Genomic DNA, 21,786 nt, shown 5'->3' on the forward strand with positions numbered 1-21,786 from the left:
TCCCTTCAGCCACAGAAATGCCTCTGAAGAATTAAGCATGACAAGAGGTCGCTTTTCCAGGATGGCACAAATGCGTGCGGAGGTGTCACACTGCACCTGTGCATACACTCTAAGACAGGGGTGTCAAACATAAGGCCCGGGGGCTGCATCGATGCGGCCCGTGGAAGCTTTTTATCCGGCCCGCAGGCTCTCGGCTCCTGAGCAGTGCTGAGGTGTTACTGCTATAAGGACAGCCCAAATGAAAATGGGGCTCTCTCATAACTTGAAATATGATCAAGATTTGTGTTGTTTCTCTTCTGTCATTTGCAGCTAATGAGTTCCTAAGTGAAAAAAGTGCTTATTTTTGGTTATGACCTGATTAATGACATCATTTCCTGCCTAATGACATCACTTCCGGCCCTCAGCAGGCATCATGAATGCTGTTCGGCCCTTGGTATGAAACAAGTTTGACACTCCTGCTCTAAGAAGTGGAGGGGGGCTGCCAAAACTTCTGTAATTATCTTGCCCAATTCGTTACCTGACCAGTCTGCTTACCCTGCTGAAGAGTGTGCGCCTGCAGTCACAGGGACAGCCAAAGCTGCCTTGTATCAAGTAAAGCCATTTGTCCATTTATCCCGATACTCGACAACTGGCAGCGAGTGGCTCACAGCTCAAGAGGCCATCTTTCCCATTCCTGCTCCCCAAAATCCTTCAGCTGGTGACTGAACACAGGGCCCTCTGCACGCCAAGCATGTGCTGCACAATGGAGCCAGAGTACCTCCCTTCTTCACACCGACATGGCAGGCAACACAGCAACTTGCATAACCCCAGCATAATTCTGATTGAGGAATCTCTGTGCAAGACACAAGTGTCTAAGGCAGGGGTGCTCACACTTTTTTGGCTCGAGAGCTACTTTGAAACCCAGCAAGGCCCGGAGATCTACCAGAGTTTTTTTTACAATGTTCGCGCCATCATAACATATAACATTTATGTGTACAATGTATGTTGGTGTACCTTGAGCCCCACTGAGTATAACAGGACTTACTCCTGAGTAGACATGCCTAGTATTAGGCTGTGAGGCTGCAATCCTAGCCACCTGGGAGTAAGCCCCATTGAGTACAATGGGCCTTACTCCCGGCGTTTCCTCCCAGAGGCACCTGAAGGGGGGGGTCGGCACTCCACGATCTACTCATTTTGCCTCGTGATCTACCGGTAGATCACGATCCACCTATTGAGCACCCCTGGTCTAAGGAATACAGTGATGGAAGGAGAGGGAAGCAATTCCAATTTAGAACACCCCTCTATGCAACATCACAAGGGCACAGAGGCAAGTTGTCTTCCTTCCATATGGCAGTAGGGCCTAGAAATATCTCATCTGCCTGCCTCAGACAGCTGTTCAGAGTCACAGCAAGGCAGGCAAACCAGAGAACTGAGGCCTTGAGACATTCACAGTGGACTTGTGCAAAATGCAATCCAATTGTGAAGGTCTGAGTGAGAAAAGGAATTCATAAAACACAACCCATTTCTTCAAAAGGGGTGACTACTGATTTCAAAGTAGTATAGTTAGGTTCAACTCCTAGTACCAATTTCTGCACTTCAAGAATAAATTGTAAAGGAGTGAAAACACTAAACTCCAGGAACAGTGGTATAGAAATTGCTGAAATAAATCCAAGAGAATATTAGTATCACAGCTTACAAAACGTCTTCCTCAAGTTTAACAACGTACAGACCAAAAGAAGCAGAACAGAAAATCTGTTCTTTCAGCTGTTCCACAACTGAACCAGTGAGACTCAAAAACCCAATATATTGTAAGCCAGATGGATCCGGTGTGACAAGAAGCAGCCTACTGCCACCCTTCTCAAGTCAGGGAAGACCAACTGGCAGGGGAGAATGCCCAGTGACCTTCTGTTGACCTTCTGCTGGCCAAGATCCAAAAGCAGCACACTGTGCATGCACATGCATGTGTATGTACACACACACACACACTCACGCCACTTACCCACATACTAGTTAGAGCCATCACAGGCTAGTGGACAGGGAACTGCACAACCTGGGTCCCACCCCTCTCCAACATGGGAGATCTTTCCTTTCCTGGTGCTCCAGCAAGTCAGTGTCTTAACCTCAACTGCACAATTGTGAAATGAAAAATGGAAGTTGCAGTGAGCTACTTCATAGGGCCATCTCCACAGACATGATAAAGGTGCATGTTAAAGGCAGCAGTTGTCAAACTGGGTCTGAGACCCAACTGTAAGTTAGGGTTTTGGTGACCCAATTTTTGGTGGTTCGTGAAACTGACAGGGCAGAGTAGGCGATGTGTATCAATTACTAAACAAGCTGCTACTGGAGAGGAGCACTGCTGCCCAATCACCATTATAGCCATACCTCTTGGCCTTCATAAATCTGGCAGCAACTGCTAGGGCCTCTATAACGTTTGGAAACCACTTCCTTAAGGTAAAGCAGGGCACAAGCATTTTAACAAAATGAAGAAAGGCATTTAAAAGATTGTCGATGTCAGGTGGTGGTAGGAGACCATCTCTGCAAAGAAAGTTTAACTACCACCATGCACAAACAGCAGCTCTGAACGTACAATTCACAGCTACTGCTTTAAGTCAAGAAGAAAGGCATATGATCACTGAGTCAGCCCTCAAGAGCAGGTTTAAAAGGAAGAATGGCTTTGGAATTTACATTATTTCCTCCCCACCCCCGTCCTTGGGACTGTGGTACTCTGAAATAAAGAGAAGCCATTGTACATCTTTGACAGTGAATGAATTAGGGCGCAATCCTAACCCCTTATGTCAGTATTTTCCAGCATTGGCATAGTGGTGACAAAGGGACGTATGCTGCATCCTGCAGTTGGGTGTCACTCATGGAGGCCTCCTCAAAGTAAGGGAATGTTTGTTCCCTTACCTCAGAGCTGCGTTGCTCTTATGTCAGTGCTGGAAAGCACTGACATAAGGGGTTAGGACTGCACCCTTAGGTGGTAGTGCCAATCCAGCTTGGCACAAGCAGAAAACACCTTGCACTGCATTAGTGGGACAGACAACATTCAGGGTCAGCTGAGCTACATGTTTCCAAGTGGCCCACAAATTCTCTAGGGCCTGGAAGTACAGTTGCTCTGAGAGTGCCCTTGCTACTCCATTCAGAGCAAGAGCAAGTACGTGCCGCTCATTTCTGTTAAGCCTTCATTACCTTTGGGATCGCTTCCCAAGGGATAGCCTTGTTGGTCTGCAGCAGCAAACAAAACAAAGTCTTGTGGCACCTGACTGATGAATATACTTCATAATTCCCATTTAAGCTTTTGCGAAGAACAGCCAGCTTCATTAGATGCATGAAGTGAAATCCTCAGTAGTCAGGAACAAGGAAACAGATACATGTTTCTCTTTGGGAAAGAGACAGGGTAATCTCCTTGATGTAGAGAGATTCCTTTGACCAGCTTTAAGGCATTTTGATCTATATCACCAGAAGGTCTTATTCAATTTGCTTTTTCAAAAAGTTGAAACCAGAGATTTGTTCATAACCAAGATAACTGCAGTAAACATTCATGGGGGTTTTGCATCCACTCAAACACTTTCACCACAAGAGAGAGGGAGACAGCTGACAGGTTAGTGCACAAGTTTATTAGGGGTTTATTCAGCAACGTGATACAGGATACAAGATTGCATGCAAATTTGAGACATCAGTTGAACTAATATTCTAGGTGCTTCCTGCAATTATTACAACAATTGAGCAGTGAAGCACAATGGCCTATCGGTCTAAACACAGGCCTGGTGACCTGAGAAGTGCACTTGGGCATGTGCCATCACTAGAGCAGTGCAAACAAGCAGAACAAATGAAAGAGAAGCAAGGCCTGAGCTCCAAAACCTCTTCCATCCACTACATTGTGATAACAAAAGCACATGACATTTCATCCCCAAAAGACAACCACCCACCACCCACCCGCTGGTGGTAAAATATGCACTATAATATACTTGGGCACCCACTTTACCCAAGCATATTTTGCGCGCGCGCGCGCACACACACACACACAAACAAACACACAAAGAGAAAAAAACTAAAACATGAAGCACAGAAATCAAACATGAGAAAAAGGATGGGAAACAGAAGAAGCCTGAGAAGAGTTTCTTTGGTCTAAGAAACAGAAGAGTTCATTCGCTTTAAGTGGCCAACCTAGCAGGTGACTGTCACCCCAGATTTCCTCACCACTCATTTTGTTGTGTGAGACACACTGTTGTGGCCACTTGAATATCACAGGTGTTACACTTAGTTTTCTAAAAAACCAGAACTGCCAGTTTCCCAAAGCTCCTTGGCAGAGCATTTTTGTAAGACAAATTCATTGTTGGGGAAACAAGAGAGCTCTTGGAAGCAAAATATCTCTGGACCACACAGATTTTATTTGGAAGAAATCTAACTTAAGCACAGAAACAGATTTATTTGGCCAAACTAGTTTTCAGACACTGCCTGTTGAAAGAGCTGAAGCACATTCTTTTCCTGCATTAGCAGGAGGGGACAAATTGTGCTGTACTGACCCTTGAACACCTCAGTGCTATACACCTATAGCATATACACCTCTCCTCTGGCAAACAGCTCCCAAAACAAAACAACTTTATAGAGACCAATACTTCAATTCTGAAGTCTGAAAAAACTCCATGCTAGGTGGCCTCCTGTCAACCCACAAGTGCTTGTTTTCACATCAAGCTTCACTGCTCCTATTGCAACTATCACACTGGATATTCTTTTTGTCAACTCCTATTTCAATTTTAAAAGCACATGCAAGATTTTCCTAGAAAGCCTTTTCTGCTCACCAGTTAACAAGACAATCTCTCAACCTAGGAGCAAAAATCCTTAGTACATTAGTACAATGGCCCCTCAGTATCTGTGGAGGATTTGTTCCAGGACCACACCCCACAGATAATGAAATCCATAGGAGACTCGACAGCAGAAGAGCATTTTAGAAACATCTGGGAAGCCTTCTGAGGTGCAGGCCCACGCCTCCAAAGACCTCCCAGATGTGACTGAAAGGCACTTCTGAGACCCTCTAGCCACAGGCTTGTCATTCACGGATAAGGAGGGCCCACTGTATAAGAATGGGATAACTGAGGATGGAGACCACCACAGGCAATCATGCCTGTTGATGATTCCTGCTGGCGCTCTCATATGCTGAGGAGAGCATGGCTGCAAGCTTGGGGCTTGTGCTGAATAGAGATGTACTGCACCAGAACTGCTCTCTGCCTACCCCAAATGCCCCCTCTCCATCCTCCCCATTCAGCAGTCCAGAGAACCTAAACAGCCACAGTAATTCATCCAAGTCCTGTGATATCAGATCTACCAGAAAGTGGCTGAACACAAGACTAGAACCACACAAGCCCCACTTTAGGCATATATGAAGACTACTTTAGGTATACACCACACCATGGGGCAGAGGGGTCAGGCTTCAGTGGGTTCCCTTGCAGTTCTATGGTTAAAGGGAGCAGTTAACAAGCAAGATGAAAACTGTGAAGGGTTTCAGCACGTGGATGCTTCCAAAAGACAACAACACTTACAAAGAGCCATTACCACTCCCAACGCTTGGCCCCACAAGGCAGTCAGCTCCCAACTAATGAGGCTCCGAGACTCCCATTTCCTCTGAACAAAGTGAAAGGACGAGAGGCCATTCTAATGTGCTCCTCTCTTAGCAAGACACAAAGCACAAAAGCAACTATATTTGGATACAGGTCATTTTATGCAGAGATCTGCACTCAGATGGTAGGAGGTTTCCCAGAAACTTCCATCAGCCATGCACAGATATTAAACGAGAGCACGGGGGCCACAATATTCTGTAACACATTCAAGTAGCTGCCATTTCCTTGGAGAAGTCTATCCAATGACGTGGCAGTAGAGGGCCTATCAAATGGTCTATCGCCACTAATCACACATCCAGCCTAGTCCAACAGAGAAAGACAACCTGGCAAATACCTAGCATTTTATATGTTATGGCTTTCCACAAGCATCTCAGTTTGACACACCCATGAAACAGACTCAAATGCTGTGGGGGGGAACCAAACCCACAAACCCAAAGTAGAGCTTCAGGTCAAGGGCAGCTTTGGATAGTTGTTTAAACTGTTTCGGAGGCTCTCCCTTGTTTAGCCTCCAAAATGACCAATGCAACATGCCAGATTTGGTTCTGGCTTGAAATCACAATTAGCAGCCTTGGGCAAAATCACTCATACCTCTGACATAGCACTGAAGCAACTCTCTTCCCAAATGAGTCACAAGCCTTTATGAAAAGTAGCACAAATGCCAGATCCTAATGTCCTTCTGCATGTGGCTAATTACCAGGCAGAAGCTGAGTGAACGGACAAGAAGAGGGTGCCCATGGGAGCACTGGCCTTGTGCAGGCATCTGCCATGTTCAACATCTTGCTGCCTTTCTCCTATCACACACGCACCCCTTAGGCCCAGGCTCCTAAAAGCATCTGAATCCATGGAAGAATTCTACAGTAACTCAACCACACTCAAAAACATACATATCCATTTGCAAGTAGCCGGGGAGGCAGCAAGAACATAAGTCAGTGAGGCTTAAAAAAGAGGTCTGCCTGCCAGCCTTGAAATGCAAAGGAAGCCCAAGTTTAGGTCTCAGTACAAATTTCCTTGCATAGGAGCCAATTTATATCCAAGCGGGGACAGCAGCTGAAATTACAAGCGACAAGCTAAAACCGACAGACAGATCAGGAAGAGTTCAAAGAGACTCAGCTCCTTCCCACTCCGGCTGTGGCCTTGTCAGATAATTATTTCATTAGTGATCTTGACATGTCTGATGTAGGACTCGGTGCTCGCTCCAGCGTCCCCTCCCCTCCTGTCAGTCTCTTCATACTTTTTTTAAAAACATGACAAGCAAAGAGGAATCTGCATCTGAAAGACATGCCACCCTCACAAAGGTAGACTTGACACACATTAAACTTTCATGGAAGCAGAGCCTGTCGCCGGCTCCAAGTGTGATGCCAACAGCACAACATAACCAAGGTTATCTTGCATCGCTGAGAGTAGAAGTGTGACAACTTCCCTCTTGAAGAGTTCTTTGACAATATTTGCTTTTTAAGGTCTCAGTCAATGCAAATTCTGGAATAATTACAGTTCAAAGACATTTTTTGAAAAGGAAGAAACACCTGCTTGAAACCAGAAAAAAAGGGAGAGGAAGGCAGGCAGATTTCAAATTCAAGCTCCTTATTTGGGAAGGTTCTAGGGCAGCAGGGATGGGGGTGGAGCCAGGGAAGGGTGAAGGAAGGCTGCAGCCAGTCTCGCTAAAAACCTAATCGCTGTGAACACGTGGACCAGATTTCAGAAGCAACCACTCACTACTGGTCACTTTAAAAGAAACTCAAGAGATGCATGTCTTTAAAAGAAAGTTTTTTAAAAAAGCAAAAATGATGATTAAATTAAAAGTGAAATCAAAAAGTGGTTTCAGAAAGAAATTCAAAGTGATTTTTAAAGTGCCATCTCAACATGGTCATGTACATTTGGTGTTTACGCAAAAAGGAAGGTTTCAGCAAGCACGGCAGAGAAAGAGGGCGGGGGCTGCAGCTGGCTGGCCAAGAGCAGATCTGCCTTGTCGTTCTTCAGCCCCATAAGTCCAGGAAGAGCTCTAGAAAACGCGAAGGGTTGGGAGTTTTTAAAAGTGTAATGGCAGGAAGAAAAGCACACTGGTCTTGTGTCGGTAGCAGCCCCAGAGTCTAGTCTTCTAGGAGGAAGAAAAAAGACAGGAAAGAGGGACGACAACAGGAGAGAGGGAAAGGATGGGAAAGGGCATAAAAGCATTGTCAGTAAACATGAACATTAATGCAGCAAACTGCACATCAAGCAATATCCCATTCAGAGCAATCGGAGACAAGGAAAAGTTTACTTTATTATTATTATTATTATTATTATTATTATTATTATTATTATTAACTACTGCTGCTGCTGCTGCTCAAGAAAGCCATGCTGTTGCGTGGAAAGGAAGGCAGAAAGTCAACTGTACTAAACATGCAGAAAGTAGTAGGGCATCCATCACTATTCAGTTCAGAAAGGTGCTGGACCAAACCATTCAGGAAGCCTCCCAAAACACACTACATCATCAATTGGTATCCTATGCAGGTCTACTCAGAAGTCACTCCCATTGTGTTAAAGGGGGTTTGCTCCCAGGGAAGAGGGTACAGGAAGCAAAGTATGTTTTGCAGATGCCTATCTAGCTAACAAGACTTGGTTAGAATGGCAAGAATCACTTCCTTTATATGAAGCTGAGACACAACCTACCAGAGCATCTCGTGCACCCAAAGGATCATGCACAAGTGGCACACCCATGTGTTTTGACTTCAACAAGTCTGGTGCCTGAAAATTCTGCCAATTGTACCTCAGTTCTCCCCAACCCCACACTCTAAATCTGCCAAGCTGCTTGAGAACACAAGAGCAGCACTGCTAAAGGCCCAGTAAAGGTCCATGAACCTGCCTTTTCCAGCCCAGATGTCTGCATTCACTCATGATGTGGGGCTGCTGTATGTTTCTTGAACACCACGTAAGACATTACAAATAGGCAAATTACTACTAAAGCATAGGCACACACACCAGCATCAGTTACAGAAATACATGCACATATGCAGGAGCTCCATACCTCCCACCTTTGCAAAGTACTGATCAAGATGTCTGCCCTCAATTGTCTGCAGATCTTCCAAAGTGCTGACCTGCAGGAATTGCCTCATTTAAACTGCAACACACTCCGTGTAAGACAGACTTCGGTCCATCTGGTGGGCAACTGTGAGATACAGGAAGCTGGACTAGATGGGCCTTTGGCCTGATCCAACAGGGCTATTTTTATGACTCTGACAACTATCAATGAAAACAAATCCCACCCATCATTTTCCAGAAGGATCAGGGCACCAGGATGCAGGTTTGGGCACCAGGATGCAGGTCTCTTGTTATCTGGTGTGCTCCCTGGGGCATTTGGTGGGCGGCTGAGAGATACAGGAAGCTGGACTAGATGAGCCTATGGCCTGATCCAGCGGGGCTGTTCTTATGATCTTAGCTTTTTGGAGTTTGCCTCATCTTCTCACTACATTTGGGGTGCCTGCCCTCTTCTTCCCCTTCCTCCCCCATCTATCACCTGACCATCCTTTGCTGTGGTTCCCTGCCCTGGAAGCTCTGTCAACCCTTCATCCAACATCTTCCTTTGTACTCTCACCATGTGATATCCATGCAAGGTCAAAACAGAATCAGGCCTTGCAAGGGCCCTTACAGGAGTGCCATATTTCAGGGCACCTGAGGCAGCAACAGATTCAGTACCTCTCAACTCAGGACTGTACAGCTGCAGTCCTGGAGATCTTGCAGTAGTCAGGTGGGTGCTGTTGGAGGCAAGAACCAGCACCAAGGGGTTTTCCAATAACAGAGCCCTGGGATCTCCTGGTACAAAGCGACCCCAAAACTCCAAAAGTAGAACCTTGGCTCCAAGACCTCAAGCACTCTGGCTTGAGCCAAACCTCAGGATGCCATCAATATTTGCCTGGTGCGGCAGTAGTGCTCTCCTTTTTTGTTGCCTTAAGAATCAAGATGTGCTTGGGCACTGCAGCTAATAAACAAAGCTTCACAGCCCCCAGCTCTTCCAGGTCTCTGAACTGCCTCATTACTGTGATGGCTTCTGCAAGGTTGCTTCAAGTCATTTCTCCACACCATCATGGAATTCAGGAGAAGTTGCAGGGCGGAGTTTGAGTTCCTAAGAACACACAACTTACAGGACTGAGATGCCAACAGCCATCGTAAGCAATAAGCATGCATGACAAGTAGCAGTCACTCCTCACAACAAACAAACATACAGCTTTGTTTCTCCACCACCAATTTAAAGAGTGAAGCAAGAAGGCACAAGCAGAGCTAGCCTTATAGAGGTAGGGAAGGTGGAACCATACACAGCCGGTGTGGGGGGTGCTCTTCACACAAGGGCAGGCAAGATATCAGCAGGGATCTGCTGGTAGAGAACTAATCACAAAAAAATCTTTTTCAAGATCACGTGTAGCTGAAGTGGGTACAGATTTAAGCAAAATGGCCTATGGTTAGATCTGGCCTGCATTTGTTCCCAGTTGAAAGCCCATCCAAAACGCATCCTGCATGGAGTAAGTCAGGGATGCCTGCACTAAACCTTTCCTTCGGTGTGCTCCTTTACCACGTGTAAGAACATAACATAAGAACAACCCCACTGGATCAGGCCATAGGCCCATCTAGTCCAGCTTCCTGTATCTCACAGCGGCCCACCAAATGCCCCAGGGAGCACACCAGATAACAAGAGACCTCATCCTGGTGCCCTCCCTTGCATCTGGCATTCTGACATAACCCATTTCTAAAATCAGGAGGTTGCGCATACACATCATGGCTTGTACCCATAATGGATTTTTCCTCCAGAAACTTGTCCAATCCCCTTTTAAAGGTGTCTAGGCCAGACGCCAGCACCACATCCTGTGGTAAGGAGTTCCACAGACCGACCACACGCTGAGTAAAGAAATATTTTCTTTTGTCTGTCCTAACCCGCCCAACACTCAATTTGAGTGGATGTCCCCTGGTTCTGGTGTTATGTGAGAGTGTAAAGAGCATCTCCCTATCCACTCTGTCCATCCCCTGCATAATTTTGTATGTCTCAATCATGTACCCCCTCAGGCATCTCTTTTCTAGGCTGAAGAGGCCCAAACGCCTTAGCCTTTCATCATAAGGAAGGTGCCCCAGCCCCATAATCATCTTAGTCGCTCTCTTTTGCACCTTTTCCATTTCCACTATGTCTTTTCTGAGATGCGGCAACCAGAACTGGACACAATACTCCAGGTGTGGCCTTACCATCGATTTGTACAACGGCATTATAATACTAGCCGTTTTGTTCTCAATACCCTTCCTAATGATCCCAAGCATAGAATTGGCCTTCTTCACTGCCGCCGCACATTGGGTCAACGCTTTCATCGACCTGTCCACCACCACCCCAAGATCTCTCTCCTGATCTGTCACAGACAGCTCAGAACCCATCAGCCTATATCTAAAGTTTTGATTTTTTGCCCCAATGTGCATGACTTTACACTTACTGACATTGAAGCGCATCTGCCATTTTGTTGCCCATTCTGCCAGTCTGGAGAGATCCTTCTGGAGCTCCTCACAATCACTTCTGGTCTTCACCACTCGGAAAAGTTTGGTGTCATCTGCAAACTTAGCCACTTCACTGCTCAACCCTGTCTCCAGGTCATTTATGAAGAGGTTGAAAAGCACCGGTCCCAGGACAGATCCTTGGGGCACACCGCTTTTCACCTCTCTCCATTGTGAAAATTGTCCATTGACACCCACTCTCTGCTTCCTGGCCTCCAACCAGTTCTCAATCCACGAGAGGACCTGTCCTCTAATTCCCTGACTGTGGAGTTTTTTCAGTAGCCTTTGGTGAGGGACCGTGTCAAACGCCTTCTGAAAGTCCAGATATATAATGTCCACGGGTTCTCCCACATCCACATGCCTGTTGACATGCACATGGATTGATGTGTAGACTTTCAATACAACAGGAAGTCTGGACAGCCAACAATAACCCTCTGACATACCATCTGTGTATTCTAGGTGAGCAGAAAATAGACTGCAATTCACTGGTGGGCCACTGGCCAATATCTGGTGAACTCAGGTACTTTCAAAGCAGTTCTTTTGAATGGGCCAGCAGAAAGCAAGCCCACACTGCAAAAATCAGAGAGATTCACATTCCTGCAGATTGCCAGGCACACAAGAAGTATCCTGCACATGTTTTCACACTTGGACATCAAGTTCAAAAATAAGAATAGCAGCAGAAGAAACAAAAGAACAATCTTTGGACAGGGCAAGAAGATGTTTCCTGAACTACCAGTGGTCAGAAAAAAATATTTCACAAAATGCCAGTTGCTGACAGCAGGACAAGACAACATTTTGCAAAATATACCCACCTTAAAAAATGAAATCATTTCTGGAAAACCAGCTCTGAAAAGGTCTATGGACAATGACTGAGTGGGAAAGACCAAGACTGTTCCCATTCCCATTCTATCCCCTGCCCTATAAAGAGGGCACAGGTTTCTCACTACCAAAGGATAAGTGAAAAGGATCTACTGAAAGCTTACCCTTCCTGCTGCCTTCTAGTCCATGATCACCATTCTCGACCACAGCTGCTTGTCCAGTCACTGGTGTGCCTAGAAAACACACATGGTCTTACCCAATGGTTGGAAACTACCACCCTCATTCCGACGCTCTATTTTATCAGCAACACACACACACACACACACACACACACACACAGCAAAATCCAGCCTCCTTCCTCAGTCATTCTGGGAGTGTCTAGAGACAGAACATTCATGACTGTGCTGAATGCTCCATCCATTCCCCCACCCATTTTTTGATCCCCTAGAAGCTTCTGCATTGGTTCAGCAACTTAGCGGTTGAAAGAACATGATCTTCAGTAGCTATTGCCCTTTGTTTGAAAGCCCCACTCCCAGGCAGCCATGTGCTGAGGTGTGTATTTGATCCTTCCTTATGTCTGGAGCAGCCAAACCTTCTACTGTGATAGACATGTGCCTACCAATTGGGCAGCCAAACCTACCTGCAAGTGTGGCAAGAACATGAATTTCTTACCTCTAACTGGTTAACTATGACATCATCAAACCCAGGCTACTTTCAGTTCAAGGCCAGGGATACTCATGTGTGTTTTTCCCAGGAATGCCATGAAATCTAATGCTGGTTCACAGAAGGTGCACCGACTACTCTCCAGTAAGTGCAGGAACCAGGATTCCTGGAACAAAGTTAGCACCTCTCGATGGCTTACCAAATGCAGCCACTTCTCAATACAGTCCTACACAGCAACCAACACTTCTCCTGTGGGTACCAGTTGCCACACTGGATGCCTCCAAGTGGCACCATGAGTGACTTCAGCCATTTGTTTCACTCCCTTCTACCAGTCCCCTGGCAATGCAACTTCTAAGTAAGCTGTTGGTGCAGAGATACCAAGAGGTTGAACTTAAGGTGGAGCAATGAGCTTGCTAAAGGAGCCACCAAAAAAAATGCAGCCCTACTATTTTAACTGTTTACCTCAGATAGATTTGTAACTTAGATTTCTACACATACACCTTAAAAACAAGCTATGCAAAGACACACCAAGAGGTGGTCATTCCTGCACATTCACATCTGGGAACAAGAACAGCAGATCTCTGCATAAATCAAATAGCTTATCTACAAGCTGGGCGGAGAAAGCACCATCAAAAGACCCTATTCTCTTTTTTAAAAGTCAACATTTGCTGATCAGACAAGGGCTAAACAGAAACCAGACCTAAGCAGTCTGCTCAGCTTCATCTCCCAGGCACATGCCTGCCCACCAAGCTAGTGAAAAGCAGCAAGGCTCAACATATGCAACGGATGCTGCAGGCAACTGGAAATCAACACTGCTGCAATCCCTGCCAGATGTGTCCCAGTGCAGCTGCCCACACTTCTTCCCACTTGCAACTTCCCAACATCTGAGCCAAGCTTGGAGTTTTCTATTCTGCTCTTCGGATTGCTTGCCTACTCTCACTTTCACAGCTCAGTCCCCTTCCTTTCCCAACACGCACACTTCCAAACAATTCAAAGAACCATAAAAACAATTTAAGAACGTAAAGCAAACCAAGATGTACAAACTCCATAATCCTGGTCCGCATGATTAGATACTACTTACATCTGGCTAAAAGATAAACGTATTATACAAAAATAAGCAAGCAAGCCTGAAAACAGCATGCCCTGCAACAGATAATCCCAGGCAAGGAGGATGGGGCAATATATTAAGCCTAATCTCTTCTCCCAAAGGCAGGGCTCAGAAATATGAAGCCACATGATTGTGTGTATAAGAATGTGATGATGATGGCTGGAGAGGTTCAGACAGATGGTTCAGCCAGTTCAGTGTCCACCTTTGACCACTGCAGAGTAAACCAGTCAGGATGTAGATGATTGGGGGGGGGGGGCTACATGAAGGATGTTGGTATCTGCCTTTTCACACCCAGAACTATAAGACGAAATCCTCTCTTTGGGAATGAGACAGCACTCCTCAATCCAAAGGCCTCATAACCACCGATCAGGCAAGAACCCACATTCAACAAGGATCAGCTACAAAATAGTGACATCCAGTCCATTTTTTGTAGAGGAAACAATACTTGCTAGATTTGTGGTGCCAGAGGTTAGATTCTGAAATGGCCAGTGTTATGTAGATCCAGACTGATGCCCCTGGATGGCCCCAGGAACTGGTGGGAGGGACGCCTTAGTCCATTATGGCCCAGACGCAAAACACTGGATTTAAGGCTTTTGCCAAAGCCCAAAAGTAACATAAAAAGCTTGAAGGTTACAAGTTTTGGAGAGGGACCACCACTTTATGTCTTGGAGGTTGTTTTTCTTGGCACAAGAGGAGAACATCTGAGAGATAAGGAAGCACTGGCACAGCTGAGGACAATCAGGAGAAGGAGAGATAAGAAATCAGGAGACCTTGGTATTTTTATATAGGGCATAAGGAGGCATTTTTTTTAAAGGCAGACCCCCTAGACTTGCTATGGTATAAAGCACAGACTTTGGTATAAAGGTCTCCTTTGCAAGATTGTCTATAGTGCACCTTAGACATAGGAAGACCTTTACTAAGACAGGAATTCAGGTAAATAGAGATTTTTTAAAATTCTAAAATCCAACCTTTGATTAAAGATTGGGTTCCTAAGGGAATTATTATTATTAACAGTATTTATATACCACTTTTCAACTAAAAGTTCACAAAGCGGTTTACAGAGAAAAATCAAATAACTAATGGCTCCTTGTTCTAAAAGGGCTCACAATCTAAAAGATACAAAACACCAGAAGACAGCCACTAGGAAGGACACTGCTGGGGTGAGGAGGGCCAGTTACTCTCCCCCTGCTAAATAAAAGAGGAGCACCCACTTGAAAAAGTGCCTCTTACCCAATTAGCAAGGGTAGTAGTTGGCAACCTTCAGTCTCAAAAGACTATGGTATCGCGCTCTGAAAGGTGGTTCTGGAACAGCGTCTAGTGTGGCTGAAAAGGCCAATTAGGGAGTGACAATCCCTTCCACACTGGGAGCAAGTGCAGTCTGTCCCTGGCCTGTCTCCCTGGCTATGGGCCTTCCTTCTTTGCCTCTTAGCCTCAGACTGTTGGCCAAGTGTCTCTTCAAACTGGGAAAGACCATGTTGCACAGCCTGCCTCCAAGCGGGCCGCTCAGAGGCCAGGGTTTCCCACTTGTTGAGGTCCACTCCTAAAGCCTTCAGATCCCTCTTGCAGATGTCCTTGTATCGCAGCTGTGGTCTACCTGTAGGGCGCTTTCCTTGCACGAGTTCTCCATAGAGGAGATCCTTTGGGATCCGGCCATCATCCATTCTCACGACATGACCGAGCCAACGCAGGCGTCTGTTTCAGTAGTGCATACATGCTAGGGATTCCAGCACGTTCCAGGACTGTGTTGTTTGGAACTTTATCCTGCCAGCTGATGCCGAGAATACGTCGGAGGCAGCGCATGTGGAAAGCATTCAGTTTCCTCTCCTGTTGTGAGTGAAGAGTCCATGACTCGCTGCAGTACAGAAGTGTACTCAGGACGCAAGCTCTGTAGACCTGGATCTTGGTATGTTCCGTCAGCTTCTTGTTGGACCAGACTCTCTTTGTGAGTCTGGAAAACGTGGTAGCTGCTTTACCGATGCATTTGTTTAGCTCGGTATCGAGAGAAAGAGTGTCAGAGATCGTTGAGCCAAGGTACACAAAGTCATGGACAACCTCCAGTTCATGTGCAGAGATTGTAATGCAGGGAGGTGAGTCCACATCCTGAACCATGACCTGTGTTTTCTTCAGGCTGATTGTCAGTCCAAAATCTTAGCAAGGGTATAGCTATTCAAAAGAAAGAGGGTTCTTTATTATTTGTTAATCACACTACTGTCTTCCTGGTAATGACTTAATAAATTTAGATTTAGGGAAAGAAGAATGGAGATATAAAAATACTGGATGCGAGGTTTCAAATCTTCCTGAATATAGAAAGATGAACTGTGCTCCTAATGATCAATTAAATATTGATCTAAAAGATACTATCTTAAATCCCCAAGAAGTACACTATCAACCTTTGGAGGAAAATCAGGCAGAGCCTGATATTTTTATTCAAGAGGAGGTTCGATTAATTGATAGGTTTTTTTCTTTACCTGTAAATGAACAACAATATATTATAAATAGGTTACAAATGCTTCTTAGCAGTTTAGTTAGGGGACCTGCTAGTTCAAAATGTTTATATGAGCAAGTAAATGAGGCACAAATAAATCTCATTGACCAGGAGTATCAAACATAAGGCCCAGGGGCTGGATGCAGCCCACAGAAGCTTTTTATCTGGCCCTCAGGCTCTCAGCTGCTGAGCTGTGTTGAGGTATTACTGCTATAAGGGTAGCCCACATGGAAATTGGGCTCTCCCATAGCTTGAAAAATGATCAAGATTTGTGTATTTTTTCTTCTGTAATTTGCAGCTAATGAGTTCCTAAGTGAGAAAGAGTGCTTATTTTTGGTTATGACCTATTTAATGACATCACTTTCGGCCCTCAGCAGGCATCATGAATGCTATTCGGCCCCTTGTATGAAACAAGTTTGACATCCCTGTCATAGACCTAAGTCTTTGGTAGATCTGACAGTTGATGTGAGGCATGGACAATCATGAGATCCAGAGGCATCCCAGACACTTTTATCCCAAATTTGCCCTCCGTGTTCAATGGATCTGGTTAACTCTAGCCCTGATGAGGAAGTAAATCAATTGCACATAATTGCAAATTGTATTTCAAAATACATAAGGTTATAGCTGGTATAAATAAAAGCCCTCAGTTAAGAGATGACTATACCCCTGTGAATCCACCTCATTATGAGGCCCATGCAGCCCAAAACTGTATAGCGGATGAGAAAAGCTTTGGATTAGATATTTTACAGGAAGAGCAGGTATTTGCCTCCCCTTCTGAGATAATTACTGATGGTTTGATAAATAGCAAGAAGTATGATTCTAAGTTTACTGAAACAAGTTCGGCCTCTCATATATGTGAGGTTACACAAAGCAACCATCAGCATTGACTATCTCCCCCTCTATATTCTTATAGATCCTTCATTAGAGTAATTTCCTGGAATATTGCAGGATGGTGCTCTAAACCATCGGAGAAGGATTTTAAAGATTTTTGTTCTTATTTTGAAATTATTTTTCTCCAAGAAACTTGGGTTTCTTCATCAGCCTTCTCTTCTCTTCCTGGTTTTGCAGTATGTTTTCATCCCACTGCAAAATTGGAATCCAGAGGGGGGGGGGGGGGGGCTTGGCTACTTTAATTTTAGTTGATGGAAGCCCAGCTATTGTAGAGTTGAATCCTAACATTTTAACTTTACAGTTTCCTGGCCTGCAGGTTTTAAACTTTTTTGTTGAATATGTATTGCCCTCCTGAGATTTTAAGGTGTGATGGTAATTTATGATTTTCTGAATTAGATTCGGTTCTTTCTAACTTATTTGACCAGCATAATGACCCTTTAATTCTGTTGGAAGGAGACGAACTCCAGAATAAGGGAAAAAAATTATGTTATGGGTGCAAAATTGGGCCTTTCACCTGAAGATCTAACTTATCTTCCCACTAGGAATTCAAAGGATTCTGGGATAAATAGAGCTGGGCATCTCCTCTTTAGTCTTATTTACAAATATCAACTATATATGTATTTGTAATGGGACAGATATAGATCCAGATTCTGGCTTATACACATTTTTTGGCCCAAGGAGTAAAAGTGTGAGATTATATGATAGTTTCTCACTCAATGTTACCCAACTTTAAAAGTTTTAAGGTACTCATTAGACCTGAAAGTGATCATTTGCCAATACAGCTATTGTTGGCATCTGGTAAACGCAGACAGCTTACTCCCACTGCCCAAGGTCTCACAGCTTGGCACAGTTCCCGGGGAGTGTGTGCAGCAGCCGTGCTGGAAAGCTTGCTTTGAGGACAGAAACATAGCACAGACAGCAGGGTCCTTCACCAAACGTGTATTTACATCAGATACAGTGCAGTTCAGTACAGGCATTCAGCGTTGGTCCCACGCAGGGAACCAGAGCTACTTACTGTCACAATATTTAGAGCACAGCAACAAAGTGCTCCGCAGTCATCCATCCAACAACCAGCTTGGTCCAGCAGTGGTTGTTTTGGCTTTATACAAAAGCTGGCCAATGGGTGCCAGTTTCAGGGCAGGCTTGGGCTAATCAGTCCCACCCATTTCCACCTGTGTCTGTGGTCACTCTGCAGGCAATCAACTAGCACCTGCTGAGGGACTCAGCACTCCTTGCCTGTAGCAGGCTTTTGCTGCCTCTGCTGGGGCCAAACTTTACACAGGCCTCCTGTGTCAAACCCAGGGGCATCCTCCAGCAACTCCTAGCCAAGGGATTGGGCACAAACCTTGACAGCTATTTCTCTCCCTACCTATTAGTAAAGTCTCAGAAAAGAAATTATTTGAAGAAAACTTAGTAGTACAGGGAGAGAGTTGGCTGCGCTGGACTGGAAATTTACAATAACCAATAAACTCAGTTCTACTGTCCCCTAGATTACTATTTTTAAGAAGCCAGGCTCTTTCTTCCCCAGATCCTTTGGAAGCTTTTGGAAAAATTGTTCAAGAAATTAAACCTTTATTAGTTACTTCTAAGCCTGCCCAAACAGAAACTCAGCCTTATTGTGGATGGTTTGATGCTCAATGTGCCACCCAAAAACGTATCTTGGCTAGGGTGATAAGGAGACTGAGAGAAGAGGATCCACAGGAAAATTTTCTTATGTCCATCTGGGTAGAGAGTATAAAAATTTGATATTGAAAAAGGAAGAGTATTTAAGGAAAACCTGGCTAGAGCTTGATCGGCAGCTCCGGAAAGAGATTCGGCCAGGTTCTGGACATTAGTGTCAAGGGGAATGAAGAGATATTCTGGAGCTCTAGATGATCAAGTAACTTCTACACAAGGGCATATTCATCTTACATCACTCCTCAGTTCCTCTTCCTATGGGACTAGCCCAGGTTTGTCCTTGGGTTCAAATCGCCACCTTCCTTCTTCCTTCCCTGAGTGGGTTCCAGTTACTTTGGATGAAGTAAAAAAATCTGATCATTTCCTTGCCAAGTAACAAAGCACCAGGGGAGTACATGCTCCCTGGTGAATTAAGTTAAACATTATTTGGTGGAGCACAGTTCTTGCTAAGTTGTTTACTTATATAAATCACTCTGGGAAAAGACCGCAGGGGTGGGAAGTTAGTGCTATTGTCCCCATCCATTAAAAAGGCTTTAAGGCTGACCCAAGAAATTTTAGGCCTATTAATCTTCTTAGTGTAATTTCTAAATTGTATTCTAAATACTTATTGAGCAAACTAGAGCACTGGACTGTTGAGAACTCAATAACTGCAGAAGAACAGGCTGGGTTTCAAAAGGAGAAATCCACTATACACCAATGCTTTGTACTCCATCATTTGATTCAAAAATACTCCCAGCTTGGCAAAAAGATGATTTATTTTACTTTTGTGGACTTTAGTTCAGCTTTTGATCTTATTAATAGAGACCATCTGTGGCAAAAATTGGCTGCGACTAATATTGATAGAAGATTGTTATTTTTAATCCATATGCTCCATTCAGTCTTAGAATTAGATTAGGGGCAAACGGGTTGCTTTCTGAGGCAATACCTGTAGACAGAGGAGTTCGGCAGGGATGCCTGTTGGCTTCTTTTCTTTTTAATTTTTATATTAATGATATTGTACAGGAATTGAGTGGGACAGACTTTTTTCCACCTTCAATTTGGGATGTTAAGCTCTCAGAGTTCTTTTATACGCAGATGATATTGCAATGGTTTCTACCACTCTTGTGGGTCTGTGGAGGCTTCTGGTTAAATTGAGCAAGTATTGTGTAAGAATATTTGGTTATTAATTACACTAAAACTAAAGTTGTAGTTTTTGGGAGAAATAGAAAAACTCATAGATGGAATCTTGATGGAAAGCCTTTAGAGCAGCTTGATGCTTTTAGTTACCTTGGTCTTTTACTGCTCAATCCTCATGGAAGTTTCATTTAAATGCAATTAATTTGAAAGTGACCCACTCTACCCAATCTTTACATTTACTAGAGTTCATAGGGGAAGCTTAGTTGCTCCAGCTGTTGAGGTGTTTGCTAAAACAAATTCCTCAACCTATGGGGCTGAGGTCTAGGGATATATAAAGTCCCCTACTCTGGAATTGGTCCAAAAATTTTTTTATATGATCCCATTTATCTGTTCCCCATGTAACACCAATTGTATATTTAAGAGCTGAAGTGGGATTGATTTCAACTGAAGCTCACTCTCATATTGCACTTATTCTGTATTGGTTAAAACTGAACTCCATAAATGATTCCCGCCTTCCAAACAAATGCTTTATAGAACAACTTTGAAATCCTTCCCGAGAGTCTTGGGCAAAGCGTGTGCTTGATCTGTGGAACTCATTGCCGCAGGATGTGGTGATGGCATCTGGCCTAGATGGCTTTAAAAGGGGATTGGACAAATTTCTGGAGGAAAAATCCATTACGGGTTACAAGCCACGATGTGTATGTGCCACCTCCTGATTTTAGAAATGGGCTACGTCAGAATGCCAGATGCACGGGAGGGCACCAGGATGCAGGTCTCCTGTTGTCTGGTGTGCTCCCTAGGGCATTTGGTGGGCCGCTGTGAGATACAGGAAGCTGGACTAGATGGTCTGTGGCCTGATCCAGTGGGGCTGTTCTTATGGTTATCCAATTATGGATGAATATGGACTCGATTTAGAGTCCCTCCCTGCTTTTATTTCTAATGAAATCAAGCAGCTACTTAAAGAAAAAATTAGCCTTTACTCTAAGAAGATGGATTTATGTACTGTTTTCCCAAATGTCATCTGCTTTTTGGTTTCATGTTTATAAAACATCCTTTGGCCTGGTAAATTATTTTATAAATTTAACTGCTGCTCCGCTACGAAAAGCATTTACAGCCCTCCACTTTCAATGTATGTCATCAGCCTGGTTAAAGGAGAGATACAGTAATATCCCCTTTCATCAAAGTGTTTATGTGGATTAGGGGAAATTGATGATATCTTTCACAATCTATTTAGTTGCCCTTTGTATGAACTTCCTAGGAATCAATTTCTTGCTGGTACACTTAGATTACTGTATGATAGACCCTTGCTAGTTCAGCTATGTAATTTGCTTGCAGGTGCATCACGTACCAAGCAGCAAAGTTTGCTATGCAAAGCATCAGAAATCTTAAGGAAGAAATTTAGGAAATAACATACTGGCTATATCCAAACATGAATTTTTTTAAATTGTTGTTGATATATACTTTGCTATTGTTTTCTTTTCTTCTGATGTATTGTGATGACCTATGGTTATAAGCAATAAACTGGATTGCATGGCACCTAAAAAAAATGATAAAACTGGGGGGGGGGCAATTATTTGGACCAGAAAGAAGCAGTAGAACCAAAACAGTATCACAGAGGCACAGTCATCAACCCAAATGCCAAACACCAGGCAAAACAGAAACGTTTTGAGCCCTCATTGAAAAGCCATGAGGGAGGGAGCAGTTCTTAATTCCCCAGTAGGGAATTCCATAACTGTGGCCCCACTACAGAGAAGGCTCACCCATGTGCTGCAATCCCTCTCACTTGGGACAAGGGTGGCACTTGCAGGAGAGTGAGTGGCATGTAGCATTTTGAGCCCTCATTGAAAAGCCATGAGGGAGGGAGCAGTTCTTAATTCCCCAGTAGGGAATTCCATAACTGTGGCCCCACTACAGAGAAGGCTCACCCA

The 21,786-nt window shown here is 44.4% G+C and overlaps 1 protein-coding gene across 13 annotated transcripts in view; it reads right to left on the reverse strand.

Annotated features, from left to right (window-relative positions):
- Positions 1-21,786, reverse strand: part of MAP4 (microtubule associated protein 4) — a 174,599-nt gene that overhangs the window by 88,399 nt on the left and 64,414 nt on the right. For 12 of the 13 annotated variants that reach the window (XM_066626816.1, XM_066626813.1, XM_066626807.1 and 9 more), the window contains one exon: positions 12,083-12,151. The exons of the other annotated variant lie outside the window; for it this stretch is intronic. In XM_066626816.1, coding sequence (XP_066482913.1) covers positions 12,083-12,151 — 69 coding nt within the window. The remainder of the gene's footprint in view (positions 1-12,082; positions 12,152-21,786) is intronic. 13 annotated transcript variants of the gene reach the window in all.

The sequence above is a fragment of the Tiliqua scincoides genome, chromosome 5 (assembly GCF_035046505.1).
Source record: "Tiliqua scincoides isolate rTilSci1 chromosome 5, rTilSci1.hap2, whole genome shotgun sequence".
Taxonomy (NCBI): Eukaryota; Metazoa; Chordata; class Lepidosauria; order Squamata; family Scincidae; genus Tiliqua; species Tiliqua scincoides.